Source organism: Entelurus aequoreus, linkage group LG03, assembly GCF_033978785.1.
Source record: "Entelurus aequoreus isolate RoL-2023_Sb linkage group LG03, RoL_Eaeq_v1.1, whole genome shotgun sequence".
Taxonomy (NCBI): Eukaryota; Metazoa; Chordata; class Actinopteri; order Syngnathiformes; family Syngnathidae; genus Entelurus; species Entelurus aequoreus.
This window is the reverse complement of record NC_084733.1, coordinates 1,634,422-1,661,865: the sequence shown is the minus strand read 5'-3', so window position 1 is coordinate 1,661,865 and position 27,444 is coordinate 1,634,422. Positions and strand designations below refer to the sequence as shown.

Genomic DNA, 27,444 nt, shown 5'->3' with positions numbered 1-27,444 from the left:
AAGTTGTCATTTTAGTCAGTGCAAGTCAAAATTTTACAAGAAAAACAGCAATATTATGATAAAAGTTGGAATTTTATATCTCAATAACAGTCGCAATTATACAAGAAAAGTTGGCATGTCCGATAATGGCTTTTTGCCGATATCCGATATTCCGATATTGTCCAACTCTTTAATTACCGATACCGATATCAACCGATACCGATATCAACCGATATACACAGTCGTGGAATTAACACATTATTATGCCTAATTTGGACAACCAGGTATGGTGAAGATGAGGTACTTTAAAAAAATGTTTATAAAATAAAATAAGATAAATGAATTAAAAACATTTTCTTGAATAAAAAAGTAGTTTATGTTGATTAAATTAAAAAAAAACAAAAACAAAAAAAAACGATACCGATAATAAAAAAAACGATACCGATAATTTCCGATATTACATTTTAACGCATTCATTCAGACATCCCTAAAGAAAAGCTTAACATTTTGGCAATTTTAATGAAAGAGTCATCATTTTACTCGACAAAAGTCACAATTGTATAAGACAACTTAAAAATGTTGACAATATTATAATAATAATCTGAATTTTACTCAAAGAATGTCACTGTTTTACAAGAACAACAAAAAAATTGGCAATATCGGTGATAAATGTCAGAATTTTAAATGACAAATGTCACTGTGTTGCATTAAAAAGTAACCATTTTACATTAAAAAAACAATAAAATAAGATAACTCAATTAAAAACATTTTCTTGAATAAAAAAGAAAGTAAAACAATATAAAAACAGTTACATAGAAACTAGTAATGAATGAAAATGAGTAACATTAACTGTTAAAGGTTAGTACTATTAGTGGAGCAGCAGCACGCACAATCATGTGTGCTTACGGACTGTATCCCTTGCAGACTGTATTGATATATATTGATATATAATGTAGGAAGCAGAATATTGATAACAGAAAGAAATGGGGGGAGGGAGGTTTTTTTGGGTTGGTGCACTAATTGTAAGTGTATCTTGTGTTTTTTATGTTGATTTAATTAGAAAAAAAAACAAAAAAAAACGATACAGATAATAAAAAAAACGATACCGATAATTTCCGATATTACATTTTAACGCATTTATCCCTAGTTTTTAATCTTCATTATTTACTTCAAGTGTGTCTCCATATACGTATTTATTTATTTATTTTTAAATACATTTTGGCCATAGGGGGCGCATTTCCATTCCTTACACACACTTGTTATTTCATATGTTGGCCAGAGGGGGAGCACTTTTAAAACCGACACACTGTCAATTTGAAAAATCCCTCCTTTTCGGGGATGAATAGGGAAGTCCTTCTTTAGCTGCCGTCTTGATGCCTTTGCACCTGTCAATGTTTACTTTTGTAAAAAAAAAAAACCCTGACTTTGGAGCAATGTTCACAGACTCTAGTGTTTGGCTCTCTATTAGATGCAATGGAACCATGATTTATGTCATCACTTGTTCACACCTCCTCATGTGGAAGCTACTTTTCCTTGTTGATGTCTCAAGAAGGGTAGAAATACAAGAACACACACACACACACACACACACACACACACACACACACACACACACAAACACACACACACACACACACACTGACACACACACACACACCCACCCACTGACCTCGGTGACGGCGAAGACTCGCTTCCCACAAGGCACCACCTTGTACCACTTGTCATGCAACATGTCCATGAAGCCGTCAGACTTGTAGCGGCTCACAAACTCCGACACGTTGCGGGTCAGAGGCGATCCCTGCGGCAGGCCGATACCGTATCCTGCAAGACAGACGCACGACACCTCACTTTGCAAGCTGATATCATCCCATACTTGTTTTTTCCTGATATCAATATTCGTTTGGAACACCCATGCAAGCTAATATTATCTCATAATGTTTTTTTAATTGATTTTGGACCAATATCGATATTTGTTTGGGACACCAATGCAAGCTGATATCATCCTTCACTTGTTTTTTTCTGATACATGACCAATATTCTGATATGTATATTTGATTGAGACACCCATGCATGCTGATATCATCGCATAATTGTTTTTCTGATATTGGACTAATATAGATATTTTATCAAGACACCCATGCAAGCTGATATCATCCCAAACGTGTTTTTTTCTGATATCAAAATTTGTTTGGAACACCCATGCAAGCTAATATTATCTCATAATGTTTTTGTTTTTTTATTGATTTTGGACCAATATCGATATTTGTTTGGGACACCAATGCAAGCTGATATCATCCTATACTTGTTTTGTTCTGATACATGACCAATATTCTGATTCTGATATCGATATTTGATAGGGATGTCATCGCATCATTGTTTTTTCTGATATTGGACTAATATAGATATTTTATCAAGACACCCATGCAAGCTGATATCATCCCATACTTGTTTTTTTCCCCTGATTTTGGACCGATAGCGATATTTGATAGGGACACCCATGCAAGCTGATATCATCTCAATGTACTTTTTTCTGACACACCCACTCAAGCTGGCTCAATATGGATATTTGATTGAGACACCCGTGCAAGCTGATATCAATCCATACTTGTTTTTTTCTGATATCAATATTTGTTTGGAACACCCATGCAAGCTAATATTATCTCATAATGTTTTGTTTTTTTTATTGATTTTGGACCAATATCGATATTTTTTTGGGACACCAATGCAAGCTGATATCATCCTATACTTGTTTTGTTCTGATACATGACCAATATTCTGATTCTGATATCGATATTTGATAGGGATATCATCGCATCATTGTTTTTTCTGATATTGGACTAATATAGATATTTTATCAAGACACCCATGCAAGCTGATATCATCCCATACTTGTTTTTTTCTGATATCAATATTTGTTTGGAACACCCATGCAAGCTAATAATATCTCATAATGTTTTTTTATTTTTTTTTATTGATTTTGGACCAATATCGATATTTGTTTAGGACACCAATGCAAGCTGATATCATCCTTTACTTGTTTTGTTCTGATACATGACCAATATTCTGATTCTGATATCGACATTTGATAGGGATATCATCGCATCATTGTTTTTTCTGATATTGGACTAATATAGATATTTTATCAAGACACCCATGCAAGCTGATATCATCCCATACTTGTTTTTTTCTCCTGATTTTGGACCGATAGCGATATTTGTTAGACACACCCACTCTAGCTGATATCATCCCACTCTTTTTTTTAAATATAATGGACCAATATGGATATTTGATTGAGACACCCGTGCAAGCTGATATCATCCCAAACTTGTTTTTTTCTGATATCGATATTTGTTTGGAACACCCATGCAAGCTAATATTATCTCATAATGTTTTTTTAATTGATTTTGGACCAATATCGATATTTGTTTGGGACACCCATGCAAGCTGATATCATCCTTTACTTGTTTTTTTCCGATACATGACCAATATTCAGATATGTATATTTGATTGAGACACCCATGCATGCTGATATCATCGCATAATTGTTTTTCTGATACTGGACTAATATAGATATTTTATCAAGACACCCATGCAAGCTGATATCATTCCAAACGTGTTTTTTTCTGGTATCAGAATTTGTTTGGAACACCCATGCAAGCTAATATTATCTCATAATGTTTTTTTTTTAAAATTGATTTTGGACCAATATCGATATTTTTTTGGGACACCAATGCAAGCTGATATCATCCTATACTTGTTTTGTTCTGATACATGACCAATATTCTGATTCTGATATCGATATTTGATAGGGATATCATCGCATTATTTTTTTTTCTGATATTGGACTAATATAGATATTTTATCAAGACACCCATGCAAGCTGATATCATCCCATACTTGTTTTTTTTCTGATATCAATATTTGTTTGGAACACCCATGCAAGCTAATATTATCTCATAATGTTTGTTTTTTTAAATTGATTTTGGACCAATATCGATATTTGTTTGGGACACCCATGCAAGCTGATATCATCCTATACTTGTTTTGTTCTGATACATGACCAATATTCTGATTCTGATATCGATATTTGATAGGGATATCATCACATCATTGTTTTTTCTGATATTGGACTAATATAGATATTTTATCAAGACACCCATGCAAGCTGATATCATCCCATACTTGTTTTTTTCTGGTATCGATATTTGTTTGGAACACCCATGCAAGCTAATATTATCTTATAATGTTTTTTTTTTTTATTGATTTTGGACCAATATCGATATTTGTTTGGGACACCCATGGAAGCTGATATCATCTCAATGTAGTTTTTTCTGACATTGGACTAATATTGATATTTGATCGAGACACCCACTCAAGCTGATATCATCCCACTCTTTTTTTTTAAAATAATGGACCAATATGGATATTTGATTGAGACACCCGTGCAAGCTGATATCATTCCATGCTTGTTTTTTTCTGATATCGATATTTGTTTGGAACACCCATGCAAGCTAATATTATCTCATAATGTTTTTTTAATTGATTTTGGACCAATATCGATATTTGTTTGGGACACCCATGCATGCTGATATCATCCTTTACTTGTTTTGTTCTGATACATGACCAATATTCTGATTCTGATATCGATATTTGATAGGGATATCATCGCATCATTGTTTCTTCTGATATTGGACTAATATAGATATTTTATCAAGACACCCATGCAAGCTGATATCATCCCATACTTGTTTTTTCTCCTGATTTTAGACCGATAGCGATATTTGATAGGGACACCAATGCAAGCTGATATCATTCCACAACTGTTTTTTTCAGATTTTGGACCGATATCGATATCTTATAGGGACAACAATGCAAGATGATATCATCCCACAATGTTTTTTTTTCAGATTTTGGACCAATATCGGTATTTTATAGGGACGCCAATGCAAACTGATATATCGATATTTTACAAAGACACCTTTACAAGCTGATATCATCCCACAATTGTTTTTTTGTTTTTTTTTTCCAGATTTTGGACCAGTATTGATATTTTATAGGGACACTCATGCAAGCTGATATCATCCCACACTTGTTTTTTCAGATTTTGGACCAATATCTGTATTTTATAGGGACGTCAATGCAAACTGATATCATCCCACAATTTTTTTTTTTTTCCTGATTTTGGACCAATATCGATATTTTATAAGAACACCAATGCAAGCTGATATCATCCCACAATTTTTTTGTTTTTTTTCTCCACTGATTTTGGACCAGTATCGATATTTTATAGGGACACTCATGCAAGCTGATATCGTCCCACAATTTTTTTATTTATTTTTTGGACCAATATCGATATTTTATAAGGACACCAATGCAAGCTGATATCTTCCCACAATTGTTTGGTTTTTTTTCTGATTTTGGACCAGTATCGATATTTTATAGGGACACTCATGCAAGCTGATATCATCCTACAATTGTTTTTTTCAGATTTTGGACCAATATCGATATTTTATAGGGACAATAATGCAAGATGATATCATCCCACAATGTTTTCTTCAGATTTTGAACCAATATCTGTATTTTATAGGGACGCCAATGCTAACTGATATCATCCCACAATTATTTTTGATTTTTTTCTGATGTTGGACCAATATCGATATTTTACAAGGACACTGATGCAAGCTGATATCATCCCACAATTTTTGTATTTATTTTTTGGACCAATATCGTTATTTTACAAGGACACTGATGCAAGCTGATATCATCCACCAATTGTTTTTTTCCAGATTTTGGACCAATATTGATATTTTATAAGGCCACCGATGCAAGCTGATATCATCCCACAATTGTTTTTTTATTTCAGATTTTGGACCAATATTGACATTTTATAAGGCCACCGATGCAAGCTGATATCATCCCACAATTATTTTTTTTCTTCAGATTTTGGACCAAAACCGATATTTTACAAGGACACCAATGCAAGCTGATATTATCCCACAATTTTTTTTATTGATTTTTTCGGCTTTTGGACCAGTATCGATATTTTATAGGGACACTCATGCAAGCTGATATCATCCCACAATTTTTATTTTTTTATTTTTTTGACCAATATCGATATTTTATAAGGACACCAATGCAAGCTGATATCATCCCACAATTGTTTTTGGTTTTTTTCTGATTTTGGACCAGTATCGATATTTTATAGGGACACTCATGCAAGCTGATATCATCCCACAATTATTTTTTTCAGATTTTGGACCAATATCGATATTTTATAGGGACAATAATGCAGGATGATATCATCCCACAATGTTTTCTTCAGATTTTGAACCAATATCGGTATTTTATAGGGACGCCAATGCTAACTGATATCATCCCACAATTGTTTTTGATTTTTTCTGAAGTTGGACAAATATCGATATTTTACAAGGACACCGATGCAAGCTGATATCATCCCACAATTTTTTTTTTATTTTTTTTGGACCAATATCGTTATTTTACAAGGACACCGATGCAAGCTGATATCATCCACCAATTGTTTTTTTCCTGATTTTGGACCAATATCAATATTTTATAAGGCCACCTATGCAAGCTGATATCATCCCACAATTATTTATTTTTTTCAGACTTTGGACCAAAATCGATATTTTACAAGGACACCAATACAAGCTGATATTATCCCACAATTTTTTTTTTCAGATTTTGAACCAATATCGGTATTTTATATGGATGCCAATGCAAGCTGATATCATCCCACAATTCCATCCATCCATTTTCTACCGCTTGTCCCTTTTGGGGTCGTGGGGGGTGCTGGAGCCTATCTCATCCCACAATTGTTTTTTTTTTATTTCGGATTTTGGACCAGTATCGATATTTTATAGGGACAATCATGCAAGCTGATATCATCCCACAATTGTTTTTTCAGATTTTGAACCAATATCGGTATTTTATAGGGACACCAATGCAAGCTGATATCATCCCACAATTGTTTATGTTTTTTTCTTCGGATTTTGGACCAATATCAATATCTTATAGGGACAACAATGCAAGATGATATCATCCCACAGTGTTTTTTTTTTCAGATTTTGGACCAATATCAATATTTTATAGGGACGCCAATGCAAACTGATATCATCCCACAATTTTTTTTTTTCTGATTTTGGACCAATATCGATATTTTACAAGGACACCGAAGCAAGCTGATATCATCCCACAATTGTTTTTTTTTTTCTGATTTTGGACCAATATCGATATTTTATAAGGACACCGATGCAAGCTGATATCATCCCACAATTGTTTTTTCAGATTTTGGACCAATATCGGTATTTTATAGGGACACCAATGCAAGCTGATATCATCCCACACTTGTTTATGTTTTTTTTCCGGATTTTGGACCAATAACGATATCTTATAGGGACAACAATGCAAGATGATATCATCCCACAATGGTGAAGATCTACCAGTGGTCCTGCACATCTTCTAAAGTGGTCATTTTGTAAAGATACAGGTGGTGATGATGAAAGTGAGGTCAATGAGGCACACAGCAGTCAGCCTGCTGTGCTCCTCCTGTGTAGGCTCCAGCAGTCAGCCTGCTGTGCTCCTCCTGTGTAGGCTCCAGCAGTCAGCCTGCTGTGCTCCTCCTGTGTAGGCTCCAGCAGTCAGTGGGCCCTCAATTAGCCAAAGGGCAGATGCTCCCTCAAATAAGATTTATCGGCTCAGGAGGCTTCAGCTAGAATACAAATCAAGCACTTTTGTGGCCAATGAGGAGCGCACACACACACACACACACACACACACACACACACACACACACACACACACACACACACACACACACACACACACACACACACACACACACACACACACACACACACACACACACACACACACACACACACACACACACACACACACACACACACACACACACACACACACACACGCACACACACACACACACACACACACACACACACACACACACGCACACACACGCACTCATGCACTCATGCACTCATGCGCACACAAGCTGCAGGTCTTCTGGGTGCACACCCTCCCCAGTGAAAGATCCTCTGGTAATAAAGGTGATTATTTATGAATGCCAACATGTGTTGTGCTCCACCAGCAGATGACCTTTCACTCCTTAATGATGGGCAGGTAAACATCTGGCGTGGATGTCAAACGACACAAATGATGACCTACTTTTGTCTTACCCCTAAAGAGATAAATAGCATTTCCTCTGCGGTTTTAAACGGTTGGAACACTTTTTGGCAGCAGTCACCACCTGAACGTCAACATTGTGCACCGTCGAAATATTAGTCAACCTTAAAAAGATTGGAAAGTTTTGACCTTTTTAAAACATTTTTTTTTTTTTCATTTTTATCACTGGCAAGAACACGTTTTTTTTTGTTTTTTATAGGGACGCCAATGCAAACTGATATATCGATATTTTACAAAGACACCTTTACAAGCTGATATCATCCCACAATTGTTTTTTTGTTTTTTTTTTCCAGATTTTGGACCAGTATTGATATTTTATAGGGACACTCATGCAAGCTGATATCATCCCACACTTGTTTTTTCAGATTTTGGACCAATATCTGTATTTTATAGGGACGTCAATGCAAACTGATATCATCCCACAATTATTAATTTTTTTCCTGATATTGGACCAATATCGATATGTTATAAGAACACCAATGCAAGCTTATATCATCCCACAATTTTTTTGTTTTTTTTTCCACTGATTTTGGACCAGTATCGATATTTTATAGGGACACTCATGCAAGCTGATATCATCCCACAATTTTTTTATTTATTTTTTGGACCAATATCGATATTTTATAAGGACATCAATGCAAGCTGATATCATCCCACAATTGTTTGGTTTTTTTTTTCTGATTTTGGACCAGTATCGATATTTTATAGGGACACTCATGCAAGCTGATATCATCCCACAATTGTTTTTTTCAGATTTTGGACCAATATCGATATTTTATAGGGACAATAATGCAAGATGATATCATCCCACCATGTTTTCTTCAGATTTTGAACCAATATCGGTTTTTTATAGGGACGCCAATGCAAACTGATATATCGATATTTTACAAAGACACCTTTACAAGCTGATATCATCCCACAATTGTTTTTTTGTTTTTTTTTCCCAGATTTTGGACCAGTATTGATATTTTATAGGGACACTCATGCAAGCTGATATCATCCCACACTTGTTTTTTCAGATTTTGGACCAATATCTGTATTTTATAGGGAGGTCAATGCAAACTGATATCATCCCACAATTATTATTTTTTTTCCTGATTTTGGACCAATATCGATATGTTATAAGAACACCAATGCAAGCTGAAATCATCCCACAATTTTTTTGTTTTTTTTCCCACTGATTTTGGACCAGTATCGATATTTTATAGGGACACTCATGCAAGCTGATATCATCCCACAATTTTTTTATTTATTTTTTGGACCAATATCGATATTTTATAAGGACATCAATGCAAGCTGATATCATCCCACAATTGTTTGGTTTTTTTTTTCTGATTTTGGACCAGTATCAATATTTTATAGGGACACTCATGCAAGCTGATATCATCCCACAATTGTTTTTTTCAGATTTTGGACCAATATCGATATTTTATAGGGACAATAATGCAAGATGATATCATCCCACCATGTTTTCTTCAGATTTTGAACCAATATCGTTTTTTTATAGGGACGCCAATGCAAACTGATATATCGATATTTTACAAAGACACCTTTACAAGCTGATATCATCCCACAATTGTTTTTTTGTTTTTTTTTTCCAGATTTTGGACCAGTATTGATATTTTATAGGGACACTCATGCAAGCTGATATCATCCCACACTTGTTTTTTCAGATTTTGGACCAATATCTGTATTTTATAGGGAGGTCAATGCAAACTGATATCATCCCACAATTATTATTTTTTTCCTGATTTTGGACCAATATCGATATGTTATAAGAACACCAATGCAAGCTGATATCATCCCACAATTTTTTTGTTTTTTTTCCCACTGATTTTGGACCAGTATCGATATTTTATAGGGACACACATGCAAGCTGATATCATCCCACAATTTTTTTATTTATTTTTTGGACCAATATCGATATTTTATAAGGACATCAATGCAAGCTGATATCATCCCACAATTGTTTTTTTTTTTTCTTTCTGATTTTGGACCAGTATCGATATTTTATAGGGACACTCATGCAAGCTGATATCATCCCACAATTGTTTTTTTCAGATTTTGGACCAATATCGATATTTTATAGGGACAATAATGCAAGATGATATCATCCCACAATGTTTTCTTCAGATTTTGAACCAATATCGGTATTTTATAGGGACGCCAATGCTAACTGATATCATCCCACAATTATTTTTGATTTTTTCTGCTGTTGGACCAATATCGATATTTTATAAGGACACCGATGCAAGCTGATATCATCCCACAATTTGTGTATTTATTTTTTGGACCAATATCGTTATTTTACAAGGACACTGATGCAAGCTGATATCATCCCACAATTGTTTGTTTGTTTTTTTTCTTCCAGATTTTGGACCAGTATTGATATTTTATAGGGACACTCATGCAAGCTGATATCATCCCACACTTGTTTTTTCAGATTTTGGACCAATATCTGTATTTTATAGGGACGTCAATGCAAACTGATATCATCCCACAATTATTATTTTTTTTCCTGATTTTGGACCAATATCGATATGTTATAAGAACCCCAATGCAAGCTGATATCATCCCACAATTTTTTTGTTTTTTTTCCCACTGATTTTGGACCAGTATCGATATTTTATAGGGACACTCATGCAAGCTGATATCATCCCACAATTTTTTTATTTATTTTTTGGACCAATATCGATATTTTATAAGGACATCAATGCAAGCTGATATCATCCCACAATTGTTTGTTTTTTTTTCTTCTGATTTTGGACCAGTATCAATATTTTATAGGGACACTCATGCAAGCTGATATCATCCCACAATTGTTTTTTTCAGATTTTGGACCAATATCGATATTTTATAGGGACAATAATGCAAGATGATATCATCCCACCATGTTTTCTTCAGATTTTGAACCAATATCGGTTTTTTATAGGGACGCCAATGCAAACTGATAAATCGATATTTTACAAAGACACCTTTACAAGCTGATATCATCCCACAATTGTTTTTTTGTTTTTTTTTCCAGATTTTGGACCAGTATTGATATTTTATAGGGACACTCATGCAAGCTGATATCATCCCACACTTGTTTTTTCAGATTTTGGACCAATATCTGTATTTTATAGGGAGGTCAATGCAAACTGATATCATCCCACAATTATTATTTTTTTCCTGATTTTGGACCAATATCGATATGTTATAAGAACACCAATGCAAGCTGATATCATCCCACAATTTTTTTGTTTTTTTCCCCACTGATTTTGGACCAGTATCAATATTTTATAGGGACACACATGCAAGCTGATATCATCCCACAATTTTTTTATTTATTTTTTGGACCAATATCGATATTTTATAAGGACATCAATGCAAGCTGATATCATCCCACAATTGTTTTGGTTTTTTTTCTGATTTTGGACCAGTATCGATATTTTATAGGGACACTCATGCAAGCTGATATCATCCCACAATTGTTTTTTTCAGATTTTGGACCAATATCGATATTTTATAGGGACAATAATGCAAGATGATATCATCCCACAATGTTTTCTTCAGATTTTGAACCAATATCGGTATTTTATAGGGACGCCAATGCTAACTGATATCATCCCACAATTATTTTTGATTTTTTCTGCTGTTGGACCAATATCGATATTTTATAAGGACACCGATGCAAGCTGATATCATCCCACAATTTGTGTATTTATTTTTTGGACCAATATCGTTATTTTACAAGGACACTGATGCAAGCTGATATCATCCCACAATTGTTTGTTTGTTTTTTTTTTTTCCAGATTTTGGACCAGTATTGATATTTTATAGGGACACTCATGCAAGCTGATATCATCCCACACTTGTTTTTTCTGATTTTGGACCAATATCTGTATTTTATAGGGACGTCAATACAAACTGATATCATCCCACAATTATTATTTTTTTCCTGATTTTGGACCAATATCGATATTTTATAAGAACACCAATGCAAGCTGATATCATCCCACAATTTTTTTGTTTTTTTTCCCACTGATTTTGGACCAATATCGATATTTTATAGGGACACTCATGCAAGCTGATATCATCCCACAATTTTTTTATTTATTTTTTGGACCAATATCGATATTTTATAAGGACATCAATGCAAGCTGATATCATCCCACAATTGTTTTTTGTTTTTTTCTGATTTTGGACCAGTATCGATATTTTATAGGGACACTCATGCAAGCTGATATCATCCCACAATTGTTTTTTTCAGATTTTGGACCAATATCGATATTTTATAGGGACAATAATGCAAGATGATATCATCCCACAATGTTTTCTTCAGATTTTGAACCAATATCGGTATTTTATAGGGACGCCAATGCTAACTGATATCATCCCACATTTATTTTTGATTTTTTGTGCTGTTGGACCAATATCGATATTTTACAAGGACACCGATGCAAGCTGATATCATCCCACAATTTTTGTATTTATTTTTTGGACCAATATCGTTATTTTATAAGGACATCAATGCAAGCTGATATCATCCCACAATTGTTTGGGGTTTTTTTCTGATTTTGGACCAGTATCGATATTTTATAGGGACACTCATGCAAGCTGATATCATCCCACAATTGTTTTTTTCAGATTTTGGACCAATATCGATATTTTATAGGGACAATAATGCAAGATGATATCATCCCACAATGTTTTCTTCAGATTTTGAACCAATATCGGTATTTTATAGGGACGCCAATGCTAACTGATATCATCCCACAATTATTTTTGATTTTTTTTGCTGTTGGACCAATATCGATATTTTACAAGGACACCGATGCAAGCTGATATCATCCCACAATTTTTGTATTTATTTTTTGGACCAATATCGTTATTTTACAAGGACACTGATGCAAGCTGATATCATCCACCAATTGTTTTTTTCCTGATTTTGGACCAATATTGATATTTTATAAGGCCACCGATGCAAGCTGATATCATCCACCAATTGTTTTTTTCCTGATTTTTTTATGCATTCTATTGTGTAAAATATGGCAAGTACGAGGTGGCTAACAATAAGAGTAATCTATTACGCCTAAAAAGCTCTCTAAAACCACCAACAATACTACTTTTACATCTAGATGGCTATTCCTTCATTTATTTTATCTAATGTTGTTGTGTACGTGTAGTGCTTATTTAGTTTGACCATTTTATTGTTTTTTTTTAGCTGTTTTTTTATGTATAGAATGTTCCGGTTTTCGTTTACTTACCGTGTCAGAATAGTTTTATATAAGTTATCACACAATTTGTTTTACCATGAGTTCAGGTTGCCCTGCGAGAAGACAAAAGCTGTCTTTGATCTTATCTTATCTTATCTGTGTGCGATGGAATGCGACGTGGAGGCGTCGGTTTCTTGGATCTATTGGACAGCCACAGGAAGACCGTGTCATGACCCGAGATCTACAAAGCGGAGAAGGGGGCAAACCTGACACGGCTCCAAGCGCCTTTTTTGTTTGAACTGTTTATGACCGAGTGCGGCAGCTGTTTATGACCCCCTCCCCTTGGAAGCAGCTGCAGCTATGCAATCAGAAAATGACCAAATAAATGTGGAGGCGTGGAGCTCCCTCCTCAGAGCGTGGGGCAACCTTGTACAAGGGTGCAAGAGCACGCGCTCCCCTCATGAGCTAAATTGAATCCTGTCTCTGTTTGATTCCTTGCTTCTTGTCCTGTTTAATAGAGAGTTCGGTGTTTGAACCTGACATATTGTTTTTAATCTGTACAGAACTTTGGGGCTGTAGTTGCTGTTTTGAAATGATGCAGAATAAATAGACAAACATTGACCTGAACATTAACCAAGTGTTAGCGGTATTTTTATTATAAGCGCTAACACGAGGAACTACTTTTAGCGGCGCCGGGATCACAGAGCGCTAACTAGCTTACGCTGGTATATTCAATCAATCAATCAATCAATCAATCAATCAATCAATCAATCAATCAATCAATCAATCAATCAAACTTTATTTATAAAGTGATTTTCATACATGAAAGAAATGCAACGCAAAGTGCTTAACAAAGTTCAAAACAATACCCCGGTGACCCGTAACCCCCGTTATCACATACCCACGTATTGACCCGGCCAGCTGCTGCAAGCTGATATCATCCGACAATAATTTTTTTCAGATTTTGGACCAAAATCGATATATTATAGGGACAACAATGCAAGATGATATCATCCCACAATGTTTTTTTTTTCAGATTTTGGACCAATATCGGTATTTTGTAAGGACACCAATGCAAGATGATATCATCCCACAATCGTTTTTTCAGATTTTGGACCAAAATCGATATCTTATAGGGACAACAATGCAAGATGATATCATCCCACAATGTTTTTTTCTTCAGATTTTGGACCAATATCGATATTTTATAAGGACAGCAATGCAAAATGATATCATCCCACAATTGTTTTTTCAGATTTTGGACCAATATCGGTATTTTATAGGGATGCCAATGTAAACTGATATCATCCCATGATTGTTTTTTTATTTTTATTTCGGACCAATATTGATGTTTTACAAGGACACCGATGCAAGCTGCTATCATCCCACAATTGCTTTTGTTTTTTTTCTGATTTTGGACCAGTATCAATATTTTATAGGGATACTCATGCAAGCTGATATCATCCCACAATTGTTTTTTCAGATTTTGGACCAATATCGATATCTTATAGGGACAACAATGCAAGCTGATAGCTAATATCATCCCACAATGTTTTTTTTTTCTTCCAGATTTTGGACCAATATCGGTATTTCATTGGGACGCCAATGCAAACTGATATCATCCCAAAATTTTTTGTTTCTTTTCTTTCTGATTTTGGACCAATATCGATATTTTACAAGGACACCGATGCAAGCTGATATCATCCCACAATTGTTTTTTTCCTGATTTTGGACCAATATTGATGTTTTACAAGGACACCGATGCAAGCTGATATCATCCCACAATTGTTTTTTGTTTTTTTTCCGGATTTTGGACCAGTATCAATATTTTATAGGGACACTCATGCAAGCTGATATCACCCCACAATTGTTTTTTCAGATTTTGGACCAATATCGATATCTTATAGGGACAACAATGCAAGCTGATAGCTGATATCATCCCACAATGTTTTTTTTTCTTTCAGATTTTGGACCAATATCGGTATTTCATAGGGACGCCAATGCAAACTGATATCATCCCACAATTTTTTTCTTTTTTTTTCTTTCTGATTTTGGACCAATATCAATATTTTATAAGGACACCAATGCAAGCTGATATCATCCCACAATTGTTTTTGTTTTTTTCTGATTTTGGACCAATGTCGATATTTTACAAGGACATTGATGCAAGCTGATATCATCCCACAATTGTTTTTTTTTTCTGATTTTGGACCAATATTGATAATTTACAAGGACACCGATGCAAGCTGATATCATCCCACAATTGTTTTTTTGTTTTTTTCAGATTTTGGACCAGTATCAATATTTTACAAGGACATTGATGCAAGCTGATATCATCCCGCAATTGTTTTTGTTTTTTTCTGATTTTGGACCAATATCAATATTTTACACGGACATTGATGCAAGCTGATATCATCCCACAATTGTTTTTGTTTTTTTCTGATTTTGGACCAATATCAATATTTTACAAGGACATCGATGCAAGCTGATATCATCCCACAATTGTTTTTGTTTTTTTCTGATTTTGGACCAATATCAATATTTTACAAGGACATTGATGCAAGCTGATATCATCCCACAATTGTTTTTGTTTTTTTCTGATTTTGGACCAATATCAATATTTTACAAGGACATTGATGCAAGCTGATATCATCCCACAATTGTTTTTTTTTCTGATTTTGGACCAATATTGATAATTTACAAGGACACCGATGCAAGCTGATATCATCCCACAATTGTTTTTTGTTTTTTTTCCGGATTTTGGACCAGTATCAATATTTTACAAGGACATTGATGCAAGCTGATATCATCCCACAATTGTTTTTGTTTTTTTCTGATTTTGGACCAATGTCGATATTTTACAAGGACATTGATGCAAGCTGATATCATCCCACAATTGTTTTTTTTCTGATTTTGGACCAATATTGATAATTTACAAGGACACCGATGCAAGCTGATATCATCCCACAATTGTTTTTTTTATTTTTTTCGGATTTTGGACTAGTATCGATATTTTACAAGGACATTGATGCAAGCTGATATCATCCCACAATTGTTTTTGTTTTTTTCTGATTTTGGACCAGTATCAATATTTTACAAGGTCATTGATGCAAGCTGATATCATCCCACAATTGTTTTTTGGTTTTTTTTCCGGATTTTGGACCAGTATCGCTATTTTACAAGGACATTGATGCAAGCTGATATCATCCCACAATTGTTTTTTTTTCTGATTTTGGACCAGTATCGATATTTTATAGGGACACTCATGCAAGCTGATATCATCCCACAATTGTTTTTTTCAGAATTTGGACCAATATCGATATCTTATAGGGACAACAATGCATGATGATATCATCTCACAATATTTTTTTTTTTTAGATTTTGGACCAATATCTGTATTTTATAGGGATGCCATTGCAAACTGATATCATCCCACAATTTTTATTTTTTTTTCTGATTTGGAACCAATATCGATATTTTATAAGGACACCAATGCAAGCTGATATCATCCCACAATAGTTTTTTTTCTGATTTTGGACCAATATCGATATTTTATAGGGATGCCAAAGCAAACTGATATCATCCCACAATTCCATCCATCCATTTTCTAACGCTTGTCCCTTTTTGTTTGTCCGAGTTGTCTGAGTTGGTGAAAGTTAATTTAGATGATAAATCCTGCCTCTCATCTGGATCGTAGAAGGAAGTGGACATAAACCGAGAAGTTTATGTGGACTTGTGAGAGCAGACATGGTCCAGTAAGTGATTGTTTTATTGTGTTCGTAGTTTTGTATATCTTGTTCAGCACTTAGCAATACTGCTACTTGCTGTAAAACTTGTTGCTCATCCTCCAGGATCAAAAATATAAGATTCTGGATCATCATTTGCCCAAAGTAGTCTTTGTTGTCTCCCATGAAGTCTGACATGATTAGCAGTGTTGTTGTTGTTGTTGTTGTTGTTGTTGTTGTTGAAGAGGAAAACGAACGTTGTGAAATTAGTACGCAGTTGTATGTTTAAAATGAGCAAAATAGGTAAATATGACATGTTCTTATGAATGTACATTACATGTATATTTACAGTGTGTGTATAAAACCTGGATGGATGGTTTTTCATAAGAAGAATAGATGCAATGTTAGCCACCTCATACTAACTGTATTTTATGACTTAGAATGCATGACAAAAACATATGTGTTCTTGTCTTACATAAGGACTGTGAATAATAGGCACAACTCCAAAAACAGTGCAGTTTCTCTTTAAGATTCTGTATTTAATTGATGATATAAATAAGATATACATGACTTAAAAAGTGTTTCAGCATCAAATATTTACTATTCAAAATAAAGTCTGCTCATCAATGTTGCTGCCAATCATTGACTGACGCATGTCAGGGCCTGCTGATAACAAACACAACAACAATAATAACAATATTAATAAATAATAATACACAGTATTTGTTATTAATAGCAGTTTGTGAGAAGCTGACATGTTTTGTCATTGAGGATAAAAAGTGAGGATCTTTAATGGCTGAAGGATTCATTCTCAACTAGCTGGCTGCATAACAGCAGACTTTTTCACAGCTTTTAATATGTTTTTTTCTTTTTTCTGGGAGTCGGCGTTTTATTTATGAGATGTTTTTGAAGGTTTGTGCACTACAAATGTTGTGTATGAATATTACATAAACATAACTTACACCTTCTGGCCTCCTTCAACTGGAGCAAATAAATGTCACTTTTCTTCTTCTATCTGCTTATTATCTTTATTATTATTATTATTATTATTATTATTATCTTTATTATTATTATTATTATTATTATTGTGGCGAAGTTGGTAGAGTGGCTGTGCCAGCAATCGGAGTGTTGCTGGTTACTGGGGTTCAATTCCCACCTTCTACCTTCCTAGTCACGTCCGTTGTGTCCTTGGGCAAGACACTTCACCCTTTGCCTCTGATGGCTGCTGGTTAGCGCCTTGCATGGCAGCTCCCGCCATCAGTGTGTGAATGTGTGTGTGAATGGGTAAATGTGGAAATAGTGTCAAAGCGCTTTGAGTACCTTGAAGGTAGAAAAGCGCTATACAAGTATAGCCCATTTATCATTTATCATTTATTATTATTATTATTATTATTATTATTATCATTATTATTATTATTATTATCATTATCTTTATGCCTCGGCTTTCACTTCTGTCTCTGGGCACATCCATACATCATCCATCCATCCATCCATCCATCCATCCATCCATCCATCCATCAATCATCCATCCATCCATCAATCCATCCATCCATCCATCCATCAATCATCCATCCATCCATCCATCCATCCATCCATCCATCCATCCATCCATCCATCCGTCCATCCATCCATCCATCCATCCATCCATCATCCATCCATCAATCCATCCATCCATCCGTCCATCCATCCATCCATCCATCCATCCATCCATCCATCATCCATCCATCAATCAATCCATCCATCCATCCATCCATCTATCATCCATCCATCCATCCATCCATACATCCATCCGTCCATCCGTCCGTCCATCCATCCATCCATCAATCATCCATCCATCCATCCATCCATCCATCCATCCATCCATCCATCCATCCATCATCCATCCATCCATCAATCCATCCATCCGTCCATCCGTCCATCCATCCATCAATCCATCCATCATCCATCCATCAATCCATCCATCCATCCATCCATCTATCATCCATCCATACATACATCCATCCATCCATCCGTCCATCCGTCCATCCGTCAATCCGTCAATCCATCCATCGAGCAGTCAATCCATTCATCTGTCCATTCATGCACCCATCCATCCAACCATCATCCATCCATCTGTCAATGCATTCGTCCATCCATGTGTCCATCTTTCAATCCATCCCTCCATCCATCCAACATCTGTCCAGCTGTGCATGCATCCATTCATCCAACCATCCATTCCGTCCATCCATACATCCATCCATACATCCATCCATGTTTTCATCCAGGGACAGCGTGGCGAAGTTGGTAGAGTGGCTGTGCCAGCAATCGGAGTGTTGCTGGTTACTGGGGTTCAATTCCCACCTTCTACCTTCCTAGTCACGGCCGTTGTGTCCTTGGGCAAGACACTTCACCCTTGCTCCTGATGGCTGCTGCTTAGCACCTTGCATGGCAGCTCCCGCCATCAGTGTGTGAATGTGTGTGTGAATGTGTGTGTGAATGTGTGTGTGAATGGGTAAATGTGGAAATAGTGTCAAAGCGCTTTGAGTACCTTGAAGGTAGAAAAGCGCTATACAAGTATAACCCATTTATCATTTATCATTATCCATGATTCACTCATCAATGCATTCCGTCCATCAGTCCATCCATGCATGCACCCATCCATCCAACCATCATCATCTATCTGTCAATGCATCCTTCCATCCATCCATCCATCCGCACATTCATCCAACATCTGTCCAGCTTTGCATGCATCCATACATCCGTCAATGCATTCGATCATCCAACCATCCATTCCGTCCATCCGTCCATCCATTCGTCATCCATCTTTTCATCCATGATCTACTCATCAATGCATCCCGTCTATCCGTCCATCCATCCATCCATCCATCCATCCATCCATCCATCCATCCATCCATCCATCCATCCATCCATCCATCCATCCATCCATCCATCGAGCAGTCAATCCATTCATCCATTCATGCACCCATCCATCCAACCATCATCCATCCATCTGTCAATGCATTCGTCCATCCATTTATCCATCTTTCAATCCGTCCCTCCATCCATCCAACATCTGTCCAGCTGTGCATGCATCCATTCATCCAACCATCCATTCCGTCCATCCATCCATACATCCATCCATGTTTTCATCCATGATCCACTCATCAATGCATTCCGTCCATCAGTCCATCCATGCATGCACCCATCCATCCAACCATCATCATCTATCTGTCAATGCATCCTTCCATCCATCCATCCATCCATCCATCCATCCATCCATCCGCGCATTCATCCAACATCTGTCCAGCTATGCATGCATCCATACATCCGTCAATGCATTCGATCATCCAACCATCCATTCCGTCCATCCATTCGTCATCCATCTTTTCATCCATGATCTACTCATCAATGCATCCCGTCTATCCGTCCAGCTATCCATCCATCCATCCATCCATCCATCCATCCATCCATCCATCCATCGAGCAGTCAATCCATTCATCCATTCATGCACCCATCCATCCAACCATCATCCATCCATCTGTCAATGCATTCGTCCATCCATTTATTCATCTTTCAATCCGTCCCTCCATCCATCCAACATCTGTCGAGCTGTGCATGCATCCATTCATCCAACCATCCATTCCGTCCATCCATCCATCCATCCATACATCTTTTCATCCATGATCCACTCATCAATGCATTCCGTCTATCAGTCCATCCATGCATGCACCCATCCATCCAACCATCATCAGCTATCTGTCAATGCATCCTTCCATCCATCCATCCATCCATCCATCCAACATCTGTCCAGCTATGCATGCATCCATACATCCGTCAATGCATATGGAAATAGCGGATATTTTATATCAGGGGTCAGCAACCTTTTTGAAAGCAAGAGCTACTTCTTGGGTAGTGATTAATGCGAAGGGCTACCAGTTAGATACACACTTCAATAAATTGCCAGAAATAGCCAATTTGCTCAATTTACCTTTAACTCTATGTTATTATTAATAATTAATGATATTTACACTTAATTGAACGGTTTAAAAGAGGAGAAAACACGGAAAAAAAAGACAATTAATTTTGAAACATAGTTTATCTTCAATTTCGACTCTTTAAAATTCAAAATTCAACCGAAAAAAAAAAGAAAAAAACTAGCTAACTCGAATCTTTTTGAAAAAAAAATAAAAAAAAATTATGGAACATCATTAGTAATTTTTCCTGATTAAGATTAATTTTAGAATTTTGATGACATGTTTTAAATAGGTTAAAATCCAATCTGCACTTTGTTAGAATATATAACAAATTGGACCAAGCTATATTTCTAACAAAGACAAATCATTATTTCTTCTAGATTTTCCAGAACAAACATTTTAAAAGAAATTCAAAAGACTTTGAAATAAGATTTAAATTTGATTCCACAGATTTTCTAGATTTGCCAGAATAATTTTTTTGAATTTGAAGAAATATTTCACAAATATTCTTCGTCGAAAAAAAACAGAAGCTAAAATGAAGAATTAAATTACAATGTATTTATTATTCATTACAATAACAAAAATAAATGTACTTGAACATTGATTTAAATTGTCAGGAAAGAAGAGGAAGGAATTTAAAAGGTAAAAAGGTATATGTGTTTAAAAATCCTAAAATCATTTTTAAGTTTGGATTTTTTCTCTAAAATTGTCTTTCTGAAAGTTATAAGAAGCAAAGTAAAAAAAATAATAATGAATTTATTCAAACAAGTGAAGACTAAGTCTTTAAAATATTTTCTTGGATTTTCAAATTCTATTTGAGTTTTGTCTCTCATAGAATTAAAAATGTCGGGCAAAGTGAGACCAGCTTGCTAGTAAATAAATACAATTTAAAAAATAGAGGCAGCTCACTGTTAAGTGCTGCTATTTGAGCTATTTTTAGAACAGGCTAGCGGGCTACTCATCTGGTCCTTACGGGCTACCTGGTGCCCGCGGGCACCACGTTGGTGACCCCTGTTTTATATGAAAAAAGTTATATTTATACATGGGAAAGAGGTGATATTCATATATGTAAAAAGCTGATATTTGTATATGCAAAAAGCTGGTCTTATATATATATAAAAAAAGTGATATTTATATATGGAAAAAGGTGATATTCATATATTGAAAACGGTGATATTTATTTATGGAAAAAGCTGATATTTGAATATGGAAACAGCTGACATTTACATGTGGAAAAAGGTGATATTCATATATGGAAACAGGTAAATTTTATATATAAATAAAGATCATATTTGTGTATGAAAAAAGCTGATATTTGCAAAAAAAATGAAAGTTTGTCAGTGTGAACATGAAATATCTTGTCTTTGCAGTCTATTCAATTGAATATAAGTTGAGAAGGATTTGTTGTATTCTCTTTTTATTGACCATTTACACAACGTGACAACTTCACCGCTTTTGGGTGTATGTAGTTTATTGCTATTAATTTCGCATCCCAAAACGATTGATTTACTCCACATAGCGACCACTAATATCAGAATGTGCTGCAATGATGAACGATGTTGATAAATAGATAGTACTTTATCCATAAATGTCGTCTCAGTTGTTATCGTTTACTCTTTTGAATACAAAACTTGCTAAGATGAATATTTGTTTACTTCTTATCAGTTGTGTGAATGTTGTCTGTCTATCTGTGTTGGCCCTTAATGAGGTGGCGACTTGTCCAGGGTGTACCCCGCCTTCCGCCCGAATGCAGCTGGGATAGGCTCCAGCACCCCCCGCGACCCCGAAAGGGACAAGCGGTAGAAAATGGATGGATGTATGTTATCAGTTGCGTTTTCGCATTATATTTCGGTTCATAATGTAATAACAAAATCATGTCTCTGGCGTACCTAATGAAGTGGCCAGGGAGTGAGCGCACGAAGAAGTTTGGTCTGGCAAAGATGGCCGACGCGCAAACAACCCGCCCTACGGGATTCGGCGGCGAGCTGCTCCTCGGCTTATCGCGAGGAAGAAAAACACAACAAGTCACCCAATTGAAAACCATCCGAAGGTGCTTTGGAAAAAAAAAAAAAAAAAAAAAGATGGCGCTGACGGCGAGACAGCGCCATCAATTACTTTTTTTTGTTATCAGCGCGCAGGCGTGATGCATTAGGACGATCAACATGCAAAACAACACCCGGGCCATACATCTTCCAACGTGAACTGGCCTAATTGTTTGCCGCTCACGCAGAGGAGGCGGAGCCACAGAGGCCGCCGTGTGATCCACGCCTTAATGAACACATTAATAAGACGCTCCCTGCTGATTACTGAACAATTTCTTCATAATTCGGCCAAAATAAGTTGTTGTTTTTATCGCCCGGATCACGTTTAACTCACTGTAAAAACAACTTTGTGCAAGGTTATAGATGCATGTAAGGACAAAAAAACACTACATTTTTGGTTTCAATGTAATGTTTTTTTCTTGGCCATCGGGCAAAGAATCATACTTAAGTGTTCAGAACGGACCCTGAGGGCCTCGCCACAAGTTTGTAGCTATGGTTCCTTAATAGCGCAGGTCGTAACCATGCCATAAAAAAGCAGTCGCTATCAGAGCCTCCTTTGGGTGCTGAAAGAATGCATGAGCACATTAGACGCTAGTTTTAATGTTATTGCCCATCTTAACACGACAACAGCACACACACACACACACACACACACACACACACACACACACACACACACACACACACACACACACACACACACACACACACACACACACACACACACACACACACACACACACACACACACACACACACACACACACACACACACACACACACACACACAACACAACACAACACTTCCTCATTATGCACTTGTAACCGTAGTGAAAAAGGTGATATTCATATATTGAAAAAGGTGATATTTATTTATGGAAAAAGCTGATATTTGAATATGGAAACAGCTGATATTTACATATGGAAAAAGGTGATATTTACATATGAAAAAAGCTGATTTTTGTATATGGAAATAGCGGATATTTTATATGAAAAAAGTTATATTTATATATGGAAAGAGGTGATATTCATATATGGAAAGTGGTGATATTCATATATGTAAAAAGCTGATATTTGCATATGCAAAAAGCTGGTCTTATATATGAAAAAAAGTGATATTTATATATGGAAAAAGGTGATATTTATTTATGGAAAAAGCTGATATTTACATATGGAAAAAGCTGATATTTAAATATGGAAACAGCTGATATTTACATATGGAAAAAGGTGATATTTACATATGAAAAAAGCAGATTTTTGTATATGGAAATAGCGGATATTTTATATGAAAAAAGTTATATTTATATATGGAAAGAGGTGATATTCATATATGGAAAAAGCTGATATTCATATATGTAAAAAGCTGATATTTGTATATGCAAAAAGCTGGTCTTATATATGAAAAAAAAGTGATATTTATATATGGAAAAAGGTGATATTCATATATTGAAAAAGGTGATATTTATTTATGGAAAAAAGCTGATATTTGAATATGGAAACAGCTGATATTTACATATGGAAAAAGGTGATATTTACATATGAAAAAAGCAGATTTTTGAATATGGAAATAGCGGATATTTTATATGAAAAAAGTTATATTTATATATGGAAAGTGATGATATTCATATATGGAAAAAGCTGATATTCATATATGTAAAAAGCTGATATTTGTATATGCAAAAAGCTGGTCTTATATATGAAAAAAAGTGATATTTATATATGGAAAAAGGTGATATTTATTTATGGAAAAAGCTGATATTTACATATGGAAAAAGCTGATATTTAAATATGGAAACAGCTGATATTTACATATGGAAAAAGGTGATATTTATATATGAAAAAAGCAGATTTTTGTATATGGAAATAGCGGATATTTTATATGAAAAAAGTTATATTTATATATGGAAAGAAGTGATATTCATATATGGAAAGAGGTGATATTCATATATGTAAAAAGCTGATATTTGTATATGCAAAAAGCTGGTCTTATATATGAAAAAAAAGTGATATTTATATATGGAAAAAGGTGATATTCATATATTGAAAAAGGTGATATTTATTTATGGAAAAAGCTGATATTTGAATATGGAAAAAGGTGATATTTATATATGAAAAAAGCAGATTTTTTTATATGGAAATAGCGGATATTTTATATGAAAAAAGTTATATTTATATATGGGAAAGAGGTGATATTCATATATGTAAAAAGCTGATATTCATATATGTAAAAAGCTGATATTTGTATATGCAAAAAGCTGGTCTTATATATGAAAAAAAAGTTATATTTATATATGGGAAAAGGTGATATTCATATATTGAAAAAGGTGATATTTATTTATGGGAAAATATGATATTTGAATATGGAAACAGCTGATATTTACATATGGAAAAAGGTGATATTTACATATGAAAAAAGCAGATTTTTGAATATGGAAATAGCGGATATTTTATATGAAAAAAGTTATATTTATATATGGAAAGTGATGATATTCATATATGGAAAAAGCTGATATTCATATATGTAAAAAGCTGATATTTGTATATGCAAAAAGCTGGTCTTATATATGAAAAAAAGTGATATTTATATATGGAAAAAGGTGATATTTATTTATGGAAAAAGCTGATATTTACATATGGAAAAAGCTGATATTTAAATATGGAAACAGCTGATATTTACATATGGAAAAAGGTGATATTTATATATGAAAAAAGCAGATTTTTGTATATGGAAATAGCGGATATTTTATATGAAAAAAGTTATATTTATATATGGAAAGAAGTGATATTCATATATGGAAAGAGGTGATATTCATATATGTAAAAAGCTGATATTTGTATATGCAAAAAGCTGGTCTTATATATGAAAAAAAAGTGATATTTATATATGGAAAAAGGTGATATTCATATATTGAAAAAGGTGATATTTATTTATGGAAAAAGCTGATATTTGAATATGGAAAAAGGTGATATTTATATATGAAAAAAGCAGATTTTTTTATATGGAAATAGCGGATATTTTATATGAAAAAAGTTATATTTATATATGGGAAAGAGGTGATATTCATATATGTAAAAAGCTGATATTCATATATGTAAAAAGCTGATATTTGTATATGCAAAAAGCTGGTCTTATATATGAAAAAAAAGTTATATTTATATATGGGAAAAGGTGATATTCATATATTGAAAAAGGTGATATTTATTTATGGGAAAATATGATATTTGAATATGGAAACAGCTGATATTTACATATGGAAAAAGGTGATATTTATAAATAAAAAAGCAGATTTTTGTTTATGGAAATAGCGGATATTTTATATGAAAAAAGTTATATTTATATATGGGAAAGAGGTGATATTCATATATGTAAAAAGCTGATATTCATATATGTAAAAAGTTGATATTTGCATATGCAAAAAGCTGGTCTTATATATGAAAAAAAGTGATATTTATATATGGAAAAAGGTGATATTTATTTATGGAAAATGCTGATATTTACATATGGAAAAAGCTGATATTTAAATATGGAAACAGCTGATATTTACATATGGAAAAAGGTGATATTTATAAATAAAAAAGCAGATTTTTGTTTATGGAAATAGCGGATATTTTATATGAAAAAAGTTATATTTATATATGGGAAAAGGTGATATTCATATATTGAAAAAGGTGATATTTATTTATGGAAAAAGCTGATATTTGAATATGGAAATAGCTGATATTTACATATGGAAAAAGTTGATATTTATATATGAAAAAAGCTGATTTTTGTATATGGAAATAGCGGATATTTTGTATGAAAAAAGTTATATTTATATATGGAAAGAGGTGATATTCATATATTGAAAAAGGTGATATTTATTTATGGAAAAAGGTGATATTTACATATGGAAAAAGCTAAAATTTGAATATGGAAACAGCTGATATTTACATATGGAAACAGCTGATATTTCCATATGGAAAAAGGTGATATTTATATATGAAAAAAGCAGATTTTTGTTTATGGAAATAGCGGATATTTTATATGAAAAAAGTTATATTTATATATGGGAAAGAGGTGATATTCATATATGTAAAAAGCTGATATTCATATATGTAAAAAGCTGATATTTGTATATGCAAAAAGCTGGTCTTATATATGAAAAAAAAGTGATATTTATATATGGAAAAAGGTGATATTTGAATATGGAAACAGCTGATATTTACATATGGAAAAAGGTGATATTTACATATGAAAAAAGCTGATTTTTGTATATGGAAATAGCGGATATTTTATATGAAAAAAGTTATATTTATATATGGGAAAAAGGTGATATTCATATAT

General features: G+C 34.2%; 1 protein-coding gene across 1 annotated transcript in view; it reads right to left on the bottom strand.

The window, feature by feature from the left end:
* grin3ba (glutamate receptor, ionotropic, N-methyl-D-aspartate 3Ba) overlaps positions 1-27,444 on the bottom strand; it is a 346,977-nt gene that overhangs the window by 18,991 nt on the left and 300,542 nt on the right. Inside the window, exon 9 of the mRNA XM_062040942.1 lies at positions 1,649-1,800. Within this exon, the coding sequence (XP_061896926.1) occupies positions 1,649-1,800 (152 nt within the window). The remainder of the gene's footprint in view (positions 1-1,648; positions 1,801-27,444) is intronic.